This window comes from Staurois parvus, unplaced genomic scaffold (assembly GCF_062004578.1).
Source record: "Staurois parvus isolate SC_StPar_1 unplaced genomic scaffold, SC_StPar_1.0 ptg001026l, whole genome shotgun sequence".
Classification (NCBI taxonomy): domain Eukaryota; kingdom Metazoa; phylum Chordata; class Amphibia; order Anura; family Ranidae; genus Staurois; species Staurois parvus.
In genome coordinates, this window is record NW_028318822.1 from 748,506 (window position 1) to 767,810 (window position 19,305).

Genomic DNA, 19,305 nt, shown 5'->3' on the forward strand with positions numbered 1-19,305 from the left:
TGCTTGGACCTTGGAGAAGGGGACACTCCCCGAAAGCTTGTCCTCAAGATTGTATGTTAGTGCAAATATAAAAAAAAAGTATCTTGGACAGTACTCAATTGTTTCTGTGGTAAAAAAAATAAATTCTTCTATTGACTCAACATGCCTCTCAGCAAATAGTTTGGGGTGTCTACTTTCCAAAAATAGGTCATTTTGGGGGGTGGGGGCATTTTATGCCCAGCATTAGAAGTTTATGCCACACATCACTCTCTCTTCTAACCACCTGAATACCAAGCCTTTTCTGACACTTTTTGATCACATGAAAAAAAGTGTTTATTGGCTAGCAAATTACTTTGAACCCCCAAACATTACATATATTTTTAAAGCAGACACCCTAGTGAATAAAATGGTGGGTGCTGCAATTTTTTATGTCACATAATACTTGCACAGCAATTTTTCAAATGCAAATTTTGTAAAAAAAATAAACTTTTTTTACTTTTAATGCACAAAAACACAATATATTGGCCAACTATTTGGTAAAATATAACCAGTATGCTGAGTAAATAGATACCAAACATGACATGCTTTAAAACTGTGCATGCCCCGTGCAATGGCGGCAAACTGCATACATTTTTAATATCCATAGGCAACAATTTAAAAGCCTTTACAAGCTACCATTTTAGATTTACAGAGTAGGTCTAGTGTTAGAATTATTGTTCTTGATATGACATTCACGGTGATACCTCAAATGCATGGTGCAACCGCTGTTTACATATTGGCACTGGGTCAACGCTCGTGCACGCAAGTGCTCGCGCGGGGGCAAAGGGTGCTTTTTTTTTATCACTTTTAATGCTATCACAGGGAATACAAATATCCCATATAACTTCAATGGGCATTGACATATATTTTTGGGGAGAAATCTGGGGTTTATCAGACTCTAGATATCTCTTCTTCCCTTACATATCCTGCGAAACTGAAGTGATGAAAGACTTGCAGCTTCCAATTTTTTAGACTATAAAGATTATTGGTGCCATTCTGGTCTCCAATCAGCTCTATGGTCAGCTGGCAGAAACACCGACTGCATTCTCAGGTTCCCCCGATAGCACGGGACTGCCTAAGAAGGCCGTGGAAAGCAGCAGGGGAGGGGGTCATAGTCTCCCGCTGCTTGTAAAAGCAATCCTGCAGCTAATTATCCACTAGGATTGCTTTTACATGAAAGCCGATCGCTGGCTGAACAAAACAATACCAGGATGATGCCTGCAGCTGTAGGCATCATCCTGATATAACCATTCAAAGTCCAGTGATGTACCAGTATGTCGCTGGTCCTTGTTGGGTATATATGCTATGTTCTTTTTTTTGTATGCAGCCTGTGGACTGAATGAAAAAATGAGAAGAAATCTCTGCCAGAAAAATTGTGTGGTATGCCCACCATTAGAATATACCGCCCTGCATCCACCCACTTCTAATGGTGGGAACACATTGGGTCACATTTTGCCACAAGCGCCAGTTCCAAGATTGAACAAATGTTTAACTTGTTGCCGACCGCAGATAGCCGAATGACGGCTGCACTGCGGCCGGCCAGTTCTGGGTGGACGTCATATGACGTCCGCCCAGAACGCGCTCTCCTGCGCGCCCCAGGGGGCGCGCACCCGGCGATCTCCGTGATCGCTGTGTCCTACGGACACAGCTGATCACCTGATGTGGTAAAAGGCCAATCACAGCGGCCTTTTACCACCTGATCAGCAGTGTCCAATGACACGCTGATCAGAGGGAAATGCAAGTGCCGGTTCTCGGCTGCACTTTCCTCACGCTGTCAGATCGTGAGGAAAGTACTGCCGAGAACCGGCAGTTGTCAGAGCGGGGATCGGAACCGATCATCAGGGCACTGATGATCAGTGCCCTGATGATCGGTGCCCAGCAGTGCCACCCACAAGTTCCGCCCACCTGTGCCCAGCAGTGCACCCACTAGCTCCGCCCACCTGTGCCCTGCAGATCACCCACCTGTGCCCAGCAGTGCACCCACCTGTGCCACTCTGCAGTGTCACCCACCTGTGCCCAGAAGTGCCACCTACCTGTGCCCAGCAGTGCCACCCACCTGTGCCCACCCACCTGTGTCCACCAGTGCCACCCACCTGTGCCCACCCATCAGTGCTGCCCATCAGTGCCACCCACCAGTGCAGCCCAGCAGTGCTGCCAGTCAGTGCCACCAGTCAGTGTCCAGCGGTTGTGCCAGTCAGTGCCGCCAGTCAGTGCCCAGCAGTGATGCCAGTCAGTGCCGTCTATCAGTACCCATCATCAGTGTCACCTATCAGTGCCGCCTATCAGTGCTGCATATTAGTGCCGCCTGTCCGTGACACCTCATTAGTGCTGTCTATCAGTGCCGCCTATCCGTGCCACCTCATTATTACTGCCTATCAGTACCCTTTAGTGCTGCCTATCAGTGCCCATCAGTGCCACCTATCAGTGCCCATCAGTGCTGCCTCATCAACGCACATCAGTGAAGGAGAAAAATTACCTGCTTGAAAAATTTTATAATAGAAACAAAGAAACTTTTTTTTTTTTTCCAAATTTTTTGCACTTTTTTTATTTATAGCGCAAAAAATAAAACGCGCAGTGGCGATTAAATACCACTGAAAGAAAGCTCTATTTGTGAGAAAAAAATGATCAAAATTTCATATGGGTACAATGTTGCATGACCGCGCAATTGTCAATCAAAGTGCGGCAGCGCTGAAAGCTGAAAATTGGCCTGGTAAATAAGGGGGTATAAGTGCCTGGTAGGCAAGTGGTTAAATAGTGGCACGCTTCAATAAAAATTGTCCACGTATAAGTGGTACCCCATATGGAAAAAGGATGACACAAAGTCCCTAACTATCTTGCCACTGCTCCCCATGTAGTCTGGGCATCCGGGGTGCTCCACGTGACTATCTTTTCCCTCGTAAATCCAAAACTTATAATTATAGCCTGTTGTCCTCTCACAGGTCTTCTACATCTTGACCCCATATCTGGCACGCTTGCTGGAGAGAAATTGTTTGAATGCAAGGCAATTTTTGGTTAAGGTGATTTAAGAGCGGCCGAATTCAGGGTTACCCCGAGGACGACAGAGTGTATTGTTGTTGAAATGCATAAAACACATTATGCTATAATATCTATGGCTGACCATGGCAACAGAGAACACGGCATATGATGAATCGGGTCTGCGGACCTATACAACCGCAACTCATTTTTTTTAGTAATGCCCCTGTTGAGTGTTAGGTCCAAAAAAAAATTAAATTCGGAAACCATAATGGGTTTTCATACGAATGGTCTGGCAAGGTTTGAATTTGGGTTAGTGCCAATAAATTGTTATGCACCTAAATTGCTTTGATCCACAATCAATACAAACAGATTTTCCACGAAAAACAGCTCCAAAAAATCAAGGGGAGTAGTTAAATTTGCCATTTCCACCTGAATTCCAGGTTGGGCAGTGAATGGGGGAAGTACGGGTGCTGTAGAATTTGTGGGCTGCCAATCGGGATTTGCAAGCACATCCGGAAGGATACTACGGGCTCTACGGGCCTGTGTGCAAATTCTTGGTGGTTTGCGGGACAATACTTGTGCTTGCCACCATACCAGCTTGTACTGCACTTATGGGACTAGCATACTGCAGTGCTGGTATGTGAAAGACCAGGATGTACTAGGCCACTGGTGCTCACCAGTTCATCAAAATTAGCGTGGCACTAGTACTGGCATTCTGCTGCATATGAGAGTCATCAAAATTTACCGGTAAGTGCTAGCAGAGATCAGGCCTGATTCTTCGAACACTGCCTTTTTGTATGCAATGTATCAAGTGACAGTGACCTACTGACACTGCACTTTGCTGGGGGAGAAGGGGAGTAAGCATAGGGGCTACACGCAGGTGCTGGCAGGTGTCAGGGCTGATCCTGCTAACGCTGCGTTTTTGGGGACACTATACTGGGGGGGAATATTGTGTTGGGGGGAATATTGTGCTGGAGGAGATTGGAGGGGGGGGGAATTGTGCTAGGAGAGGGGATTGGGGTGGATTTGTGTTGGGAGGGGGGGTTGGGGGTGTGTGCTAGGAGGGGGAATTGGGGTGAATTTGTGTTAGGAGGGGAGACTGGGGAGAGAATTACGCTTGAGAGGGGGAATTTGGGGGAGTTGTACTAGGAGCAGGGATTGGGGTAGAATTGTGTAAGGAGGGGGAATTGGGGGGGTTGGGCATAGAGGGGGGATTTGGGTGGGGAGGAAGGATTTGTGCTGGGCAGGGATTTAGGGGGATTTGTGTTTAGGAGGTGGGATTGGGGGGATTTATGCTAAGAGGGGGGATTTGGGGGAGGGGATGCATGCTTGGAGTGGTGAAGTAGAACTAAAGGGGAAGTTTCATTATTTTTTTGGGGGGGGGATGCACAACAGTCTAGCCCCGCCCTGATCTCAGCACATACTTGGATGTAGTAAGATGCCACTTTGTGAATTCTCCCCCGCATGCTTACATGAATGCAGTGCACTCCGCCATCATACCCCGCATATTGCTGTACGAAGTGTGAACAAGGCCTTGGAGAACTCTCACACGGCTTTTATTATTTGTCGATAAATTCTTCCTCATCCATTTACCAACATTCACATGATCTTTATTACCAGCGCAGATCATCAGAAAGGCAATGATTGTGTCCCGTGTCTCCTGTACTCGACAATCTGATTGCTGCTATCCTAAATGGAGAGATCCTACCAGCAGGAATTACCTGGTAAGCATCAATAAGTCGTTCTATTTTATTTATATCATCTTTACATTAACCACTTCCCTTCCGGCCCATGTACATAAACGGCCAGGCGAAAGCAGTGCAGGAGCAGCCTCCGCATTCACTGCCTGTGCGCACTCCCTGGGAGCGCACGGCACCACGATCTAGTGCCTGCTGTACTGGACCTCTGTGTGAGGTCCCAATCATGTAATCACTGATTGGCCAGTCAGTGATCACATGACTAGTAGTAAGCAAAATGTCACTTCCTGACCTCATTGCTTACTACTAGTGAAATCTGTGAATGATCACAGAGGTCACATGGTACAAGGCTATTCACAACAGCCTTGTACCATGTGACAAGCTGTGACCAATCACAGCTCACACAGTATTTCTCAATGGCTGCATGAATGCAGCCAGAGAGAAGGAGAAATGACTGCTTTTACATTCTTTATGGGTGTAAAAGCAATCAGTGTAAAAAAAAAAAAATCTTCATCACCCCCCACAAGTAGTACAGTGTCACTATGGTGACACTGTACTGCTAGGTTGACAGTATGTAAAAAAAACCATAAATAATAATATAACAAAATAAAATAACTAAAAATATAGCTGAATAAATTTTAGTCAAGATTTATGATGAAAGATTTTTATTTGCTAAATTTTATAAGAAAAACAATTTTTTTTTAAATGTTTGGACTTTTTCATTTATAGAGCAAAAAAATAAAAATCCCATTGGTGAATAAATACCACCAAAAAAAGTTTTATCTGTCTCAAAAAAATGGTAAAAAATTCATATGGGTACAGTGTTGCATGACCGCGCAATTGTCATTCAAAGTGTGATAGCGCTGAAAGCTGAAAATTGGCCTGGACAGGAAGGGGGTGAAAGTGTCCGGACTGGAAGTGGTTAAAAAGCAACTAAATAACCTAGTAAATAATTGACTAGAAAATTAATATTCAAATATACTTGAATATTAAAGCTGAAATATAGTATTTTTTTTTGGGGGGGGGGGGGGGTACAGCACCAAACACATTAGTTATATGTGATGATGTGTACTCTGTTACCTGCAGGCTGCTGCATCTTGTAAAAGAAATGTAGCGTCTACCTCATAGCCACCAGATATCGCCCGAATCTGATCAATCTGGATTATTAACCACTTAGCGACCACCCTCCCGCAATGTAATGAGGACGGGCGGGCGCTGTAGATGAAGCGATGTACCCGTACACCCCTGCTCACTTCCAGGTTTCGAGCGGCGCCCTCTGTGATTGTACACATCAGGAGCCTGTCAGCAATGATTTACAGCCAGGACCTGGTGATCAGTGTACGATTGCAGCCCAGAGCTCTGTGCTCGTCCACAACACAGAGCTCTGTACAGGGGCAGTGATCTATCAGTTTCTTATCTCTGCAAAGCAGGGGTGAGAAACTGAGAGATCACTAAGTAAAAGCAGCACACTTTACACACATTACCCATAGTTAGGCACACATTTAACCCCTTGAGTACCCTGAGGTGTTAACCCCTTCCCAGCCGGTGTATAGTACAGTGGCAGTTTGTAGTATTATCAGGGCTCAAAATTTCAAGTCTTGAACTACTAGCCAGGACTTAAGAGTTACTCACCACTAGGTGCCCCACCCAACCCCTATCCTGCCCCACCCTTAATTCCGCCCCTAAACATGCAATTATCTCATGAAATGGCACTGTTAAATGTTTTATACGGAAGGAAGGAAGGAAGGAAGGAAGGAAGGAAGGAAGGAAGGAAGGGAGGAAGGAAGGGAGGAAGGGAGGAAGGAAGGAAGAAACGAAGGAAGGAAGGAAGGAAGGAAGGAAGGAAGGAAGGAAGGGAGGAAGAAAGGAAGGGAGGAAGAAAGGAAGGGAGGAAGAAAGGAAGGGGTGGAAGTAAGGAAGGATGGAAGGGAGGAAGAAAGGAAGGGAGGAAGAAAGGAAGGGGTGGAAGGAAGGAAGGAAGGGAGGAAGGAAGGAAGGAAGGAAGGAAGGAAGGAAGGAAGGAAGGAAGGAAAGAAGGAAGGAAGGGAGGAAGGAAGGGAGGAAGAAAGGAAGGGGTGGAAGGAAGGAAGGGAGGAAGAAAGGAAGGGGTGGAAGTAAGGAAGGATGGAAGGGAGGAAGAAAGGAAGGGGTGGAAGGAAGGAAGGAAGGAAGGAAGGAAGGAAGGGAGGAAGAAAGGAAGGGGTGGAAGGAAGGAAGGGAGGAAGAAAGGAAGGGGTGAAAGGAAGGAAAGAAGGAAGGAAGGAAGGGAGGAAGAAAGGAAGGGGTGAAAGGAAGGAAGGGTGGGAGGGGTGGAAGGAAGAGAGGGAGGGATGAAAAGGAAGGGAGGGGTGTGAAGGAAGGGAGAGGTGAAAGGGTGGGTGGGAAGGAAGGGAGAGGTGAAAGGGTGGGAGAGGTTGAAGGCAGAGAGGGAGGGGTGCAACAAAGAGAGGTAGGGGTGCAAAGGAAGAGATGGGTAGAAGGAAGGGAGGAGTGGAAGGAAGGAAGGAAGGAAGGAAGGAAGGAAGGAAGGAAGGAAGGAAGGAAGGAAGGAAGGGAAGGAAGGAAGGAAGGAAGGAAGGAAGGAAGGAAGGAAGGAGTGGAAGGAGAGGTGTAAGGAAGGGAGGGAGGGGTGGAAGGAAGGGAGGGGTAGGTGCTAGGAAGGGAGGGGTTGGTTGATTGGGTGTAAGGAGGGAAGGAAGGGGTGGGTGGCAGGAAGGAAAGGGGGGGGGTGGATGGAAGGAAGGAAGAGAGGGAGGGGTGGGTGGAAGGAAGGGATGTCAGACTCAAATGACTCAGTCAGAAGCATCAGACCTGTTGGCTGCTCTATTTTCCATTTCCCACCCACACATCCTCAGAAACTGCGTGGACTGGAGTGTGGGCGGGTTCAAGGGGAGGCAGAGCAGATCCAGCCTCTCCCCTTCTTCTCCTATTGGTGCAGTGGATGGAGGGAGGGGCTGGGCACTGAAGAGCACACATCTAGGGGGGCCAGAAAAAAATGTAACGATCAGGGATGATCAGTGCAGCGGTGGGGGCAGCGACAAGCAGCTATCTCCTGTATGACTTTCAATGAAGCAGTTGTAAGCCGCATCTCCTCCTCTCCATTCCAGCCTTCCAGCGGCTTCATTGAAAGTCATACAAGAGATTGCTACTTGTCCTCCCGCTGGTGACCACTCTAGCAATATAAAAATCTATGTAGAGGAATTGGGACCTTCTTCCTCCTGCTGGTGACCCCTCTAGTGATATATATAGAGGAATCGGGACCTTCTTCCTCCTGCTGGTGACCACTCTAGTGATATATATAGAGGAATCAGGACCTCCTTCCTCCTGCTGGTAACCCTCCTAGTGATGAATTCTAGAACTCCCATTGCCTGGTCACACTGTTTGGTCATTTGAAATCATTTTATCATCTGAAATAAGTACCCTCAAATTCTTTCCCTCTGTAGTGCTGGCCAACAATGGACCCCAGCGTTGTACTATCTAAAGCAGGGGTCTCCAAACTTTTCAAACAAAGGGCCGGTTTATGGTCCTTCAGACTTTAAGAGGGCTGGACTGTGGCCAGTGGGGGTAGAAAATGTTCCGGGCACAGCATCACAGCATCAATGAGAATAAACATGGCCTCAGGGATGGTGGTCAGTAGGAGGAAGCATAGTGCCCCATCATTGCTATTAATGGGAGGAATAGTACTGCATAAGTGTTATCGGTGGAAGAAATAGTGCCCCATTGGTGTCAGTGGGAGGAATACTGCTTCATATCATTGGGAGGAATTGTGCCCCAAGGGCTGGATAAAGGCTAGCAAAGGGCCACATCCGGCCCTCTGCAGTTTGGAGACCCCTGCTCTAAAGGAATCCTTTTTCCCTATGTGCATTATTTTACTGCTCTCTGCAGATTTAGTAAATCACCCCCATAGACTTTCTCAGTGATAGTTAGGATTCTGAGTTCAAGCCACAATCCTGTAATTACATTTTCTGTGTTTCTACAGAGGACATTAGGAGCTTTCTTCAGCAGCTGTCTGAGTGTGACGATCCATCGCTGAGGAGGATTTACGAGTATTACAGGGATGATTTGAGCTACATCCTGGAGAACATGAACACTAAGGATTTCCTGAAAGAGCTAAAATCTCAGAAAGTCTTAAGCACAGATGTAAGACATAAATATTTTGAAATGAAATGCAATATTTGTCTACGTCAGTGAATAAGATATCGTGATTGTAATTGTTGATAAAGTTATGTGCAAATCTTGACTTTTGTGAAAGTTAAGGTTGACCCAATGCCCTGCCTTCTGAGCTTACTAGGTTAACCACTTCTAGACCGGACTGTTTCATACATTTCCTGCCCAGGCCAATTCCTGCACCTTCCCACCTCAGAGAAGCACCAGTTAATGCAACTTCCCACCTCAGGTCACCCCAATTCCTGAAACTTTCCACCTCAGGTCACCCAAATTCCTGCACCTTCACACCTCACATCACCCAATGCTTGCACCTTTACACCTCACGTCACCCCAGTTCCTGCACCTTTACACCTCAGAGAAGCACCAGTTCCTGCACCTTCCCACCTCAGGTCACCCAAATTCCTGCACCTTCCCACCTCAGGTCACTCTAATTCCTGCAACTTCACACCTCACATCAACCCAGTTCCTGCACCTTCCCACCTCATAGAAGCACCAATTCTTGCACCTTCACACCTCAGATCACCCCAATTCCTGTACCTTCCCACCTCAGGTCACCCCAATTCCTGCACCTTCCCTCCTCAGGTCACCCCAATTCCTGCAACTTCCCACCTCAGGGCACCCCAATTCCTGTACCTTCCCTCCGCAGGTCAACCCAGTTCCTGCAACTTCACACCTCATAGAAGCACAAATTCATGCACCTTCATACCTCAGATCACCCCAATTCCTGCACCTTCACAGCTATGGTCACCCCACAAATCCCCCCCAAATTCCACTCTCCCATTCCAAATCCCCATACATTCTCCTTCTCATCAAAAATCCCCCCCCCCTAAATTCCACCCTCCCATCCCAAATCCACCTAAATTCTCCTTATCACAAATCCGCCCCCCCAAATTCTACCCTCCCATTCCAAATTCCTCTAAATTATCCTTCCAATTACAAATCCTCCCCCCCAAACCCCACCCTCCCATCCCAAATCCCCCCAAATTCTCCTCCCCCCAAATTCCACCATCCCAGCACTAATTTTCCCCTCTCTAAATCCCCCCTCTCAGCCCTAAACCTCTCCCACCTCCCTTTCCCCATCACAAATTCTCTCTTCCCCTTAATCCCCCTTTGGATTTGGAATTGAGTGGTGGCCCTACTTAAAGGGCAAGGCTCTCTATGGCCTTAATGAAAAGTAAGTTATGTTTGTCTGGAATGCAGATATTTTGAAAGATGGAGGAACACAGCATTTGTGGTGAATATTAATGCATGTCCAACACAAGCAACTGGTGATATGTACAACTATAAAGGAAGATACACGTTCTAGGGCTTTTATTGAATAATTCTCATGGTCAATTGAGATGGACTCACATTAATATTATATACACATCGGAGTCAATATTGAATAATGATTGCATTAAATTTAATTTGTAATATGAAAAGATTGGTTCTTCCCAATCCTAATGGCCAGTGAAGCTTCCCTTTATTGTGATGGAGCGGAATATGGGAGAGAGCTTAGGGGAAAGTGTCACCACTACTCAGAAATGAAGTTCTACTGGTCAGTCTGGGATTCAGCCATGAAGGGAAGGTGTGGCAGGCCACTACAGCATGGCTCCCAAATTTTTGAAATCGGAACAAGGGATACCTATTAGCAAAGGTATGTAGGCATAGGACACACCCCCTGCCACACCCCTTTAAAGGAGAATTATACCAAAAAAAAGATTAGTTAAACCCACAAGTGCTTTTTTTTTTTTTTACCACTACTATTCCTTTATACTGGTTTTGAAATTTACAAATGCAGCAATTTAGAAAGGTTTAGCACTAGGAAACACTTTTTGAAAGATAAATATAGGGATCAGACCAAAATGAGGGACGAATGAGGGACCAAATCAGGTATAGTCCCTTGAAATCAGGGACATTTGGGAGCTAAGCTACAGGTAGACGTCTGTATTTTAGACCTGCAGCATCTACTACCCTCTACCTATCTCTCACACCATTTAACATGATTTCCTATGGGACATGTTTACATCTCCGCGTTTTCACCCGGTACATTTTTTGGAAAGGGTCAGGGACTTTTTTGAACGAAAAAAGTTGCGTTTTAGGGTTCTATAGACTGAAGTGGAAATGCTGCAGAAACACATGTAGTGCGTATTTGCTGCGTTTTTGTGCCATTTTTTGTGTGTTTTACATTTTAAATCTGCCTAGCAACAAGAAGAATGTTAAAAAAAAGGGCAACATGAAAAACGCGCCAAAAACAGCACAAAAAACTCAGCAAAAATGCAATGCAGAAATGGCTCAAACGTAACCTGCATAGGTGTGAAGCAAGACTTATTGAAACTATTAATATAATTCCATCCATGCCAAACCCCTGAAGGAAATCATGGTTTGCGTTGTAAAAATGTAGTGCATAAGAATAGTTTTTTAGTTAATTATAAGTTTTATTTTTCTTTATCTTTTCATAAACTTTAAAAAGAATTGTGTAGAAAAAAATCTATCTGTGTACTGCAGATATTATATGTCATCAGATACATGTGTTTTTCAGACCTACCTAGTAAGGAGAAAACACATGAGCCGGGCTTCCTTTTCTTGCACCTTGTTACAAGACATTCAGGATCTGGGAAGAAAAGCTGTGATTGGACTCTGGGAATGTCTCTGTGCAGTACAGAAAGATCATCCTCATCTGAATTTTTTGGCCGTTCTGGGAGAAATCAGCCAGAAAGGTAACTGGAATTTATATTTGCAATTAGGGTAACCGTGCAAACAGAGGGAAGAGTCGCATTGTACAGAGGGGATGTGGTCATCTAAAACTCTAGAACAGGGGTGTCAAACTAATGACCCTCCAGCTGTTATGGAACTACAAGTCCCATCATGCCTCTGCCTGTGGGATAGTAGAAAAGGAGTGCCCGATGTCCAAAAGAATGCATTTTTGATGGTCGATTGAGAGGCATTTATTAAGAGTAATGTCAAGTACATCAAGCCAATGCGTTTCAGGAGAAAAGACTCTACCTTCTTCAGGGCTATTAAACAAATACAAAAAATATACAGAGAAACAAATATATGAGAAATTAAAAAAAAAACAAAAACCCAGTATGTATATTAAAAAAACAAAAACATATATATATATATATATATATATATATACTGTATATACATACACACACACACACACACACTATATTGCCAAAAGTATTGTCCCCACCCTCCAAATCATGTGATTCAGGTGTTCCAATCCCCTCCATGGTCACAGGTGTATACAATCAAGCCCCTAGGCATGCAGACTGCTTCTACAAACATTGGTGAAAGAATGGGTCGCTCTCAGGAGCTCAGTGACTCCAAGAGTGGTCCTGTGATAGGTGGTCACCTGTGCAATAAGTCCATCCGTGACATTTCCTGGCTACTAAATATTCCACGCTCAACTGTTAGTGGGATTATAACAAAGTGGAAGCAACTGGGAACAACAGCAACTTAGCCATCAAGTGGTAGGCCACGTCACATGACAGGGCGGGGTCAGCGCATGCTGAAGCACACAGTGCACAGAAGTCGCCAACTGTCTGCAGAGTCAATAGCTAAAGACCTCCAAACTTGGTGTGGCCTTCAGATTAGCACAACAACAGTGCGTAGAGAGCTTCATGGAATGGGTTTCCATGGCCGAGCAGCTGCATCCAAGTCTTACATCTCCAAGTGCAATGCAAAGTGTCGGATGCCGTGGTGTAATTCACGCCGCCACTAGACTCTAGAGAAGTGACCAATCATGCTTCTCTGTCTGGCAATCTGATGGATGTATCTGGGTTTGGCGGTGGCCAGGAGAACGGTACTTGTCTGACTGCATTGTGCCAAGTGTAAAGTTTGGTGGAGGGGGGGATTATGGTGTGCAGTTGTGTTTCAGTGGTTGGGCTTGGCCCCCTAGTTCCAGTGAAGGGAACTCTTAAGGCATACCAAGACATTTTGGACAATTTCATGCTCCCAACTTTGTGGGAAGAGTTTGGGGATGGCCCTTTCCTGTTCCAACATGACTGCACGCCAGTGCACAAAGCAAGGTCCATAAAGACATTTTGGCCCTCTTCGAGGCTCGGTAAGCTCTGACATGACTCCGTATTACTAGCGGCACACACCGTGAATGACGAACGTGAGGCTTCCCACCTGTTAGCTAGGTGTCTCATCACACAGTGGAAGCAAAACAATGTTGGACATCATGTTTAGACATCTTTAAAATTTATCATTATGTGGGTCTGTCTCAACTGGGTATGATCAAGTCATAAATTGTATTTATTTTTCAATAGGTGAGGGTCTGGTGGAGCAGATTCTGCTGGATGAACTTGGATGCTCACTGAGTCCAAAGCTGAGAGGTGAAAAAATATACAGTAATGTATAATGCAGTATATTTGATTAAAAAAAAACAATTTCCTCCAAAGTGCAGAGGTGGTGTTGTTATGTGTTCCCTGAATTCAGACTTTCCTCTTCAAGTCATACAATTCATGTACTTAGGATTCTAACTGGGGTCATACACAGGAGAGCAGAGAGAGAAGATCCATTAGAAAGCCAGGGTCAGGCCACGAGACAGGCAGAAGACAGGTCAGGGGACAATCCAAGTCAGTAACAAGAATCCACAGATGCAAAGAGAACACAGGAACAAGCTCACTGGAAAGCTGAAGATCAACCAGCAATTGCAGATAGCAGTAATGGGACAGGGTCGTCTAGCACCAAGGGCAAGAATCCAGAATTGCCCCCCTTTTCCACATTGTTAATATATGCCTTAGAATTGGTGTACCATCCTGCATGTATTCCCCCCTTGCTCATCTGCTTCCGGGGCAGCTGTCCCTCCTGCCCCCCCCCCTTGTCCCAGCCCTGGCAGAGAGATACTGGCGTTCTTCTAAAGGCCATCTGGCACCAAACTGGGCTGGGATCTGTTGTCTTCTCATATATGAAGTCTACACAGGAACAGTTCATAAGACAAATCTGTTGTCTTATATCAATGATGGAGGACATATGACCAGTGTATATTTACAGTGGGGATCGAAAGTTTGGGCACCCCAGCTAAAAATTTGTATTAATGTGCATAAAGAAGCCAAGGAAAGATGGAAAAATCTCCAAAAGGCATCAAATTACAGATTAGACATTCTTATAATATGTCGCCAAAAGTTGGATTTTATTTCCATTATTTACACTTTCAAAATAACAGAAAACAAAAAAATGGTGTCTGCAAACGTTTGGGCACCCTGCAGAGTTAATATCTTGTACTGCCCCCTTTGGCAAGTATCACAGCTTGTAAACGCTTTTTGTAGCCAGCCAAGAGTCTTTCAATTCTTGTTTGAGGTATCTTTGCCCATTCTTCCTTACAAAAGTCTTCCAGTTCTTTGAGATTTCTGGGCTGTCTGTCACGCACTGCTCTTTTAAGGTCTATCCATAGATTTTCAATTATGTTGAGGTCAGGAGATTGTGAAGGCCATGGCAAAACCTGCAGTTTACGCCTCTTGATGTAATCCCCCGTGGATTTCGAGGTGTGTTTAGGATCATTATCCATTTGTAGAAGCCATCCTCTCTTTAACTTCAGCTTTTTCACAGATGGCATCAAGTTACCATCCAAAATTTGCTGAAATTGTATTGAATCCATTTTTCCTTCTACTCGTGAGATGTTCCCTGTGCCACTGGCTGCAACACAATCCCAAAGCATGATTGATCCAACCCCATGTGTCAGGGATGCGGGTGTGACCAGAAGTGTGTGGACTGACACAGGGAAACGTAGGCTTCAGATATAGTAAATAATATAATTTATTGAGACTAACAATACAAATATAAACGCAGTGCACCAAACCCCAAGCTAACACAAATACATACAACAAGGTGAAACAAACCCAAACCTAAACTGATATAGATACACAGGTACATACACATATAGAGCACAACGTAGTCAGGCAGGCCGGGTCGATAACTATCGGGCAGGTAGGTACAGGAGGAGCAGGCGGAGAGAATGGTCAGGGTCACAAGCCAGGGATCAAACAGGAGAAGTCAGCAGAGGTCAGGATCAGGCAGGGTCGGCAACAAGTCAGGCAGAAACAGGAACAGGAATGCAGGTTACAAGATACAGGGGCCCATGGAAAAACACACACCAAGGCCCTGACTGTGAGTCTGGCCATTCCTTAAATACAACCCCTGCAATCAGCTTCAGGTGTTTTGGCTGACTGCAGCGGTGAGTCTCTGATTGCTGAGAGCACCCGCTGGCCAGCCCTGGTACTGCAGCCCACAAGGCAGGTGAGTCCCACCACTATTGGCAAGTCCATTCCTGACAGTACCCCCCCTCAAGGAGCGGCCTCAGGACGCTCCAAATGGTCCTAGCTGGGCAAAATGTTCCACCGCCCAGGTCCGGTGACTGGCGGGATATCAAAGACTGGCACATCAGGCTGGGCACCGGACGGAGTCACGTCGGGCTGGGCACCGGACGGAGGCACGTCGGGCTGGGCACCGGACGGAGGCACGTCGGGCTGGGCACCGGACGGAGGCACTTCAGGCTGGGTACCGGACGGAGGCACTTCAGGCTGGGCACCGGACGGAGGCACTTCAGGCTGGGTACCGGACGGAGGCACTTCAGGCTGGACATCGGATCACCAGGCGGAGCAGCAGGCACCGGGCCACCAGGCGGAGCAGCAGGCCCCGGGCCACCAGGCAGGGCAGCAGGCAGAGCGGCGGGCACAGAGCCCCCAGGCGGAGCGGCGGGCACCGGGTCCCCAGGCAGGGCGTCAGGCACTGGGCAACCAGGCAGGGCGGCAAGCACCGGGCCCCCAGGCAGAGCGGCAGGCACCGGGCCCCCAGGCAGGGCGGCAGGCACCGGGCCCCCAGGCGGAGTGGCGGGCACCAGGCCTCCAGGCGGAGCGGTGGGCCCCCAGGCGGTGCAGCAGGCACCGGGCCCCCAGGCAGGGCGGCAGGCACCGGGTCATCAGACATTGGATCGTCTTGCTCGACCGCGGGCACCGAATCATCTGGCAAGGCAGTGGGCACCAAGTCACCAGGCATGACAGCTGGTTCTGAGTCAACTGGCACGACAGTGGGCATCGGGTCACCAGGCATGACAGCGGGCACTGGGTCATCAGGCATTGGATCGTCTGGCAAGACTGCGGGCACCAAGTCATCTGGCAAGACCGCGGGCACCGAGTCATCTGGCAAGACTGCGGGCACCGAGTCACCAGGCACAACAGCGGGCTCTGAGTCAACCGGCCCGACAGTGGGCACCGTCATCTGGTGGAACAGCGGGCATCGAGTCATCTGGTGGAAGAGCGGGCATCGAGTCATCTGGCAAGACTGCGGGCACCAAGACACCTGGCATAATAGGATCATCAGGCTGGATCAGTTCACCAGACTGGGTAGAGACATCATGCTGGGTAAAGACATCAGGCTGGGTAGAGACATCAGGCTGAATTGTGGGCGCCGAGGCACCTGGCTGAACCACGGAAGGCAGGTTCTCAGATGGGAGGCTGACCGGTTTGGATACTGGCAGGATGGTATTGGTTGGAAAGAATTTTTGCTTTTTTCTGGTTTTAGTTACTGGAGCACTGTAAGTAAACGCAGGTCTGTAAACAAATGGAGCAGCGGAAGACAGAGAAGAGCTGGAGGATGGAACAGGAGAGGGAGCAGTTGCTACAGAGGACTAGGTGCAGCGAGTGGGAGCAGGGGACTGGTATGTGGTAGTTAGCAGAGTATACTGGGCTGTCACTGGGGTGGTGTCGGGGATGCAGGAAGAGTGCCTTGAGCAGAGGAATGATGTTGCAAGCTGACTGAGGCTGGGTGTAACAAATCTGTCCATGTCTGCAGTACTGGTTTAACAAAACTCAGCTTACACATAGCCTGTCTGATCAAAGACTGCACTGCGTTTATGCAATCCATAAGCACATGTGATGGACAAGCTGCATAGTGCTCATGGAAACAATCTGGATCATCCTCCAACAACCATACCAGTGATTCTACTTGATCCACACTAAATGGGGGAAAAAATTAATTCCTGCTTTCAGGGGTACAGGACCGAGCCAACTCAGCACAAACCTGGATCAATGGCTGCACCTCAGAAAACTCTGTGCCCTGATCTACTAGACAATGAGCGATCCTTATACGCTCTAGCAGTTGATCCCGGGGATACTCCTTAAGAGTCTGATAAGCATAGTCTTTGTCATCAAACACTAGCAGAGATAAATACACAACCTCATCAAGATCCATCCTTCCCAGCAACAATAAGCCAAGATGGCTTCCCTGTGCAGCCACTTCTGGTCAGGATTGGCCTTGGTGTAATGTCAGGGATGCGGGTGTGACCAGAGGTGTGTGTACTGACGCAGGGAAACGCAGGCTTCAGATATAGTAAATGATATAATTTATTGAGACTAACAATACAAATATAAACGCAGTGCACCAAACCCCAAGCTAACACAAATACATACAACAAGGTGAAACAAACCCAAACCTAAACTGATATAGATACACAGGTACATACACATATAGAGCACAACGTAGTCAGGCAGGCCGGGTCGATAACTATCGGGCAGGTAGGTACAGGAGGAGCAGGCGGAGAGAATGGTCAGGGTCACAAGCCAGGGATCAAACAGGAGAAGTCAGCAGAGGTCAGGATCAGGCAGGGTCGGCAACAAGTCAGGCAGAAACAGGAACAGGAATGCAGGTTACAAGATACAGGGGCCCATGGAAAAACACACACCAAGGCCCTGACTGTGAGTCTGGCCATTCCTTAAATACAACCCCTGCAATCAGCTTCAGGTGTTTTGGCTGACTGCAGCGGTGAGTCTCTGATTGCTGAGAGCACCCGCTGGCCAGCCCTGGTACTGCAGCCCACAAGGCAGGTGAGTCCCACCACTATTGGCAAGTCCATTCCTGACAGTACCCCCCCTCAAGGAGCGGCCTCAGGACGCTCCAAATGGTCCTAGCTGGGCAAAATGTTCCACCGCCCAGGTCCGGTGACTGGCGGGATATCAAAGACTGGCACATCAGGCTGGGCACCGGACGGAGTCACGTCGGGCTGGGCACCGGACGGAGGCACGTCGGGCTGGGCACCGGACGGAGGCACGTCGGGCTGGGCACCGGACGGAGGCACTTCAGGCTGGGTACCGGACGGAGGCACTTCAGGCTGGGCACCGGACGGAGGCACTTCAGGCTGGGTACCGGACGGAGGCACTTCAGGCTGGACATCGGATCACCAGGCGGAGCAGCAGGCACCGGGCCACCAGGCGGAGCAGCAGGCCCCGGGCCACCAGGCAGGGCAGCAGGCAGAGCGGCGGGCACAGAGCCCCCAGGCGGAGCGGCGGGCACCGGGTCCCCAGGCAGGGCGTCAGGCACTGGGCAACCAGGCAGGGCGGCAAGCACCGGGCCCCCAGGCAGAGCGGCAGGCACCGGGCCCCCAGGCAGGGCGGCAGGCACCGGGCCCCCAGGCGGAGTGGCGGGCACCAGGCCTCCAGGCGGAGCGGTGGGCCCCCAGGCGGTGCAGCAGGCACCGGGCCCCCAGGCAGGGCGGCAGGCACCGGGTCATCAGACATTGGATCGTCTTGCTCGACCGCGGGCACCGAATCATCTGGCAAGGCAGTGGGCACCAAGTCACCAGGCATGACAGCTGGTTCTGAGTCAACTGGCACGACAGTGGGCATCGGGTCACCAGGCATGACAGCGGGCACTGGGTCATCAGGCATTGGATCGTCTGGCAAGACTGCGGGCACCAAGTCATCTGGCAAGACCGCGGGCACCGAGTCATCTGGCAAGACTGCGGGCACCGAGTCACCAGGCACAACAGCGGGCTCTGAGTCAACCGGCCCGACAGTGGGCACCGTCATCTGGTGGAACAGCGGGCATCGAGTCATCTGGTGGAAGAGCGGGCATCGAGTCATCTGGCAAGACTGCGGGCACCAAGACACCTGGCATAATAGGATCATCAGGCTGGATCAGTTCACCAGACTGGGTAGAGACATCATGCTGGGTAAAGACATCAGGCTGGGTAGAGACATCAGGCTGAATTGTGGGCGCCGAGGCACCTGGCTGAACCACGGAAGGCAGGTTCTCAGATGGGAGGCTGACCGGTTTGGATACTGGCAGGATGGTATTGGTTGGAAAGAATTTTTGCTTTTTTCTGGTTTTAGTTACTGGAGCACTGTAAGTAAACGCAGGTCTGTAAACAAATGGAGCAGCGGAAGACAGAGAAGAGCTGGAGGATGGAACAGGAGAGGGAGCAGTTGCTACAGAGGACTAGGTGCAGCGAGTGGGAGCAGGGGACTGGTATGTGGTAGTTAGCAGAGTATACTGGGCTGTCACTGGGGTGGTGTCGGGGATGCAGGAAGAGTGCCTTGAGCAGAGGAATGATGTTGCAAGCTGACTGAGGCTGGGTGTAACAAATCTGTCCATGTCTGCAGTACTGGTTTAACAAAACTCAGCTTACACATAGCCTGTCTGATCAAAGACTGCACTGCGTTTATGCAATCCATAAGCACAT

The 19,305-nt window shown here is 48.4% G+C and overlaps 1 protein-coding gene across 1 annotated transcript in view; it reads left to right on the forward strand.

The window, feature by feature from the left end:
- LOC149441097 (NACHT, LRR and PYD domains-containing protein 3-like) overlaps window positions 1-19,305 on the forward strand; it is a 66,800-nt gene that overhangs the window by 5,209 nt on the left and 42,286 nt on the right. The window contains exons 2-5 of the mRNA XM_089657731.1: window positions 4,615-4,718; window positions 8,671-8,831; window positions 11,380-11,557; window positions 13,118-13,183. Of these exons, the coding sequence (XP_089513857.1) occupies window positions 4,688-4,718; window positions 8,671-8,831; window positions 11,380-11,557; window positions 13,118-13,183 (436 nt within the window). The 5' untranslated portion in view covers window positions 4,615-4,687. The remainder of the gene's footprint in view (window positions 1-4,614; window positions 4,719-8,670; window positions 8,832-11,379; window positions 11,558-13,117; window positions 13,184-19,305) is intronic.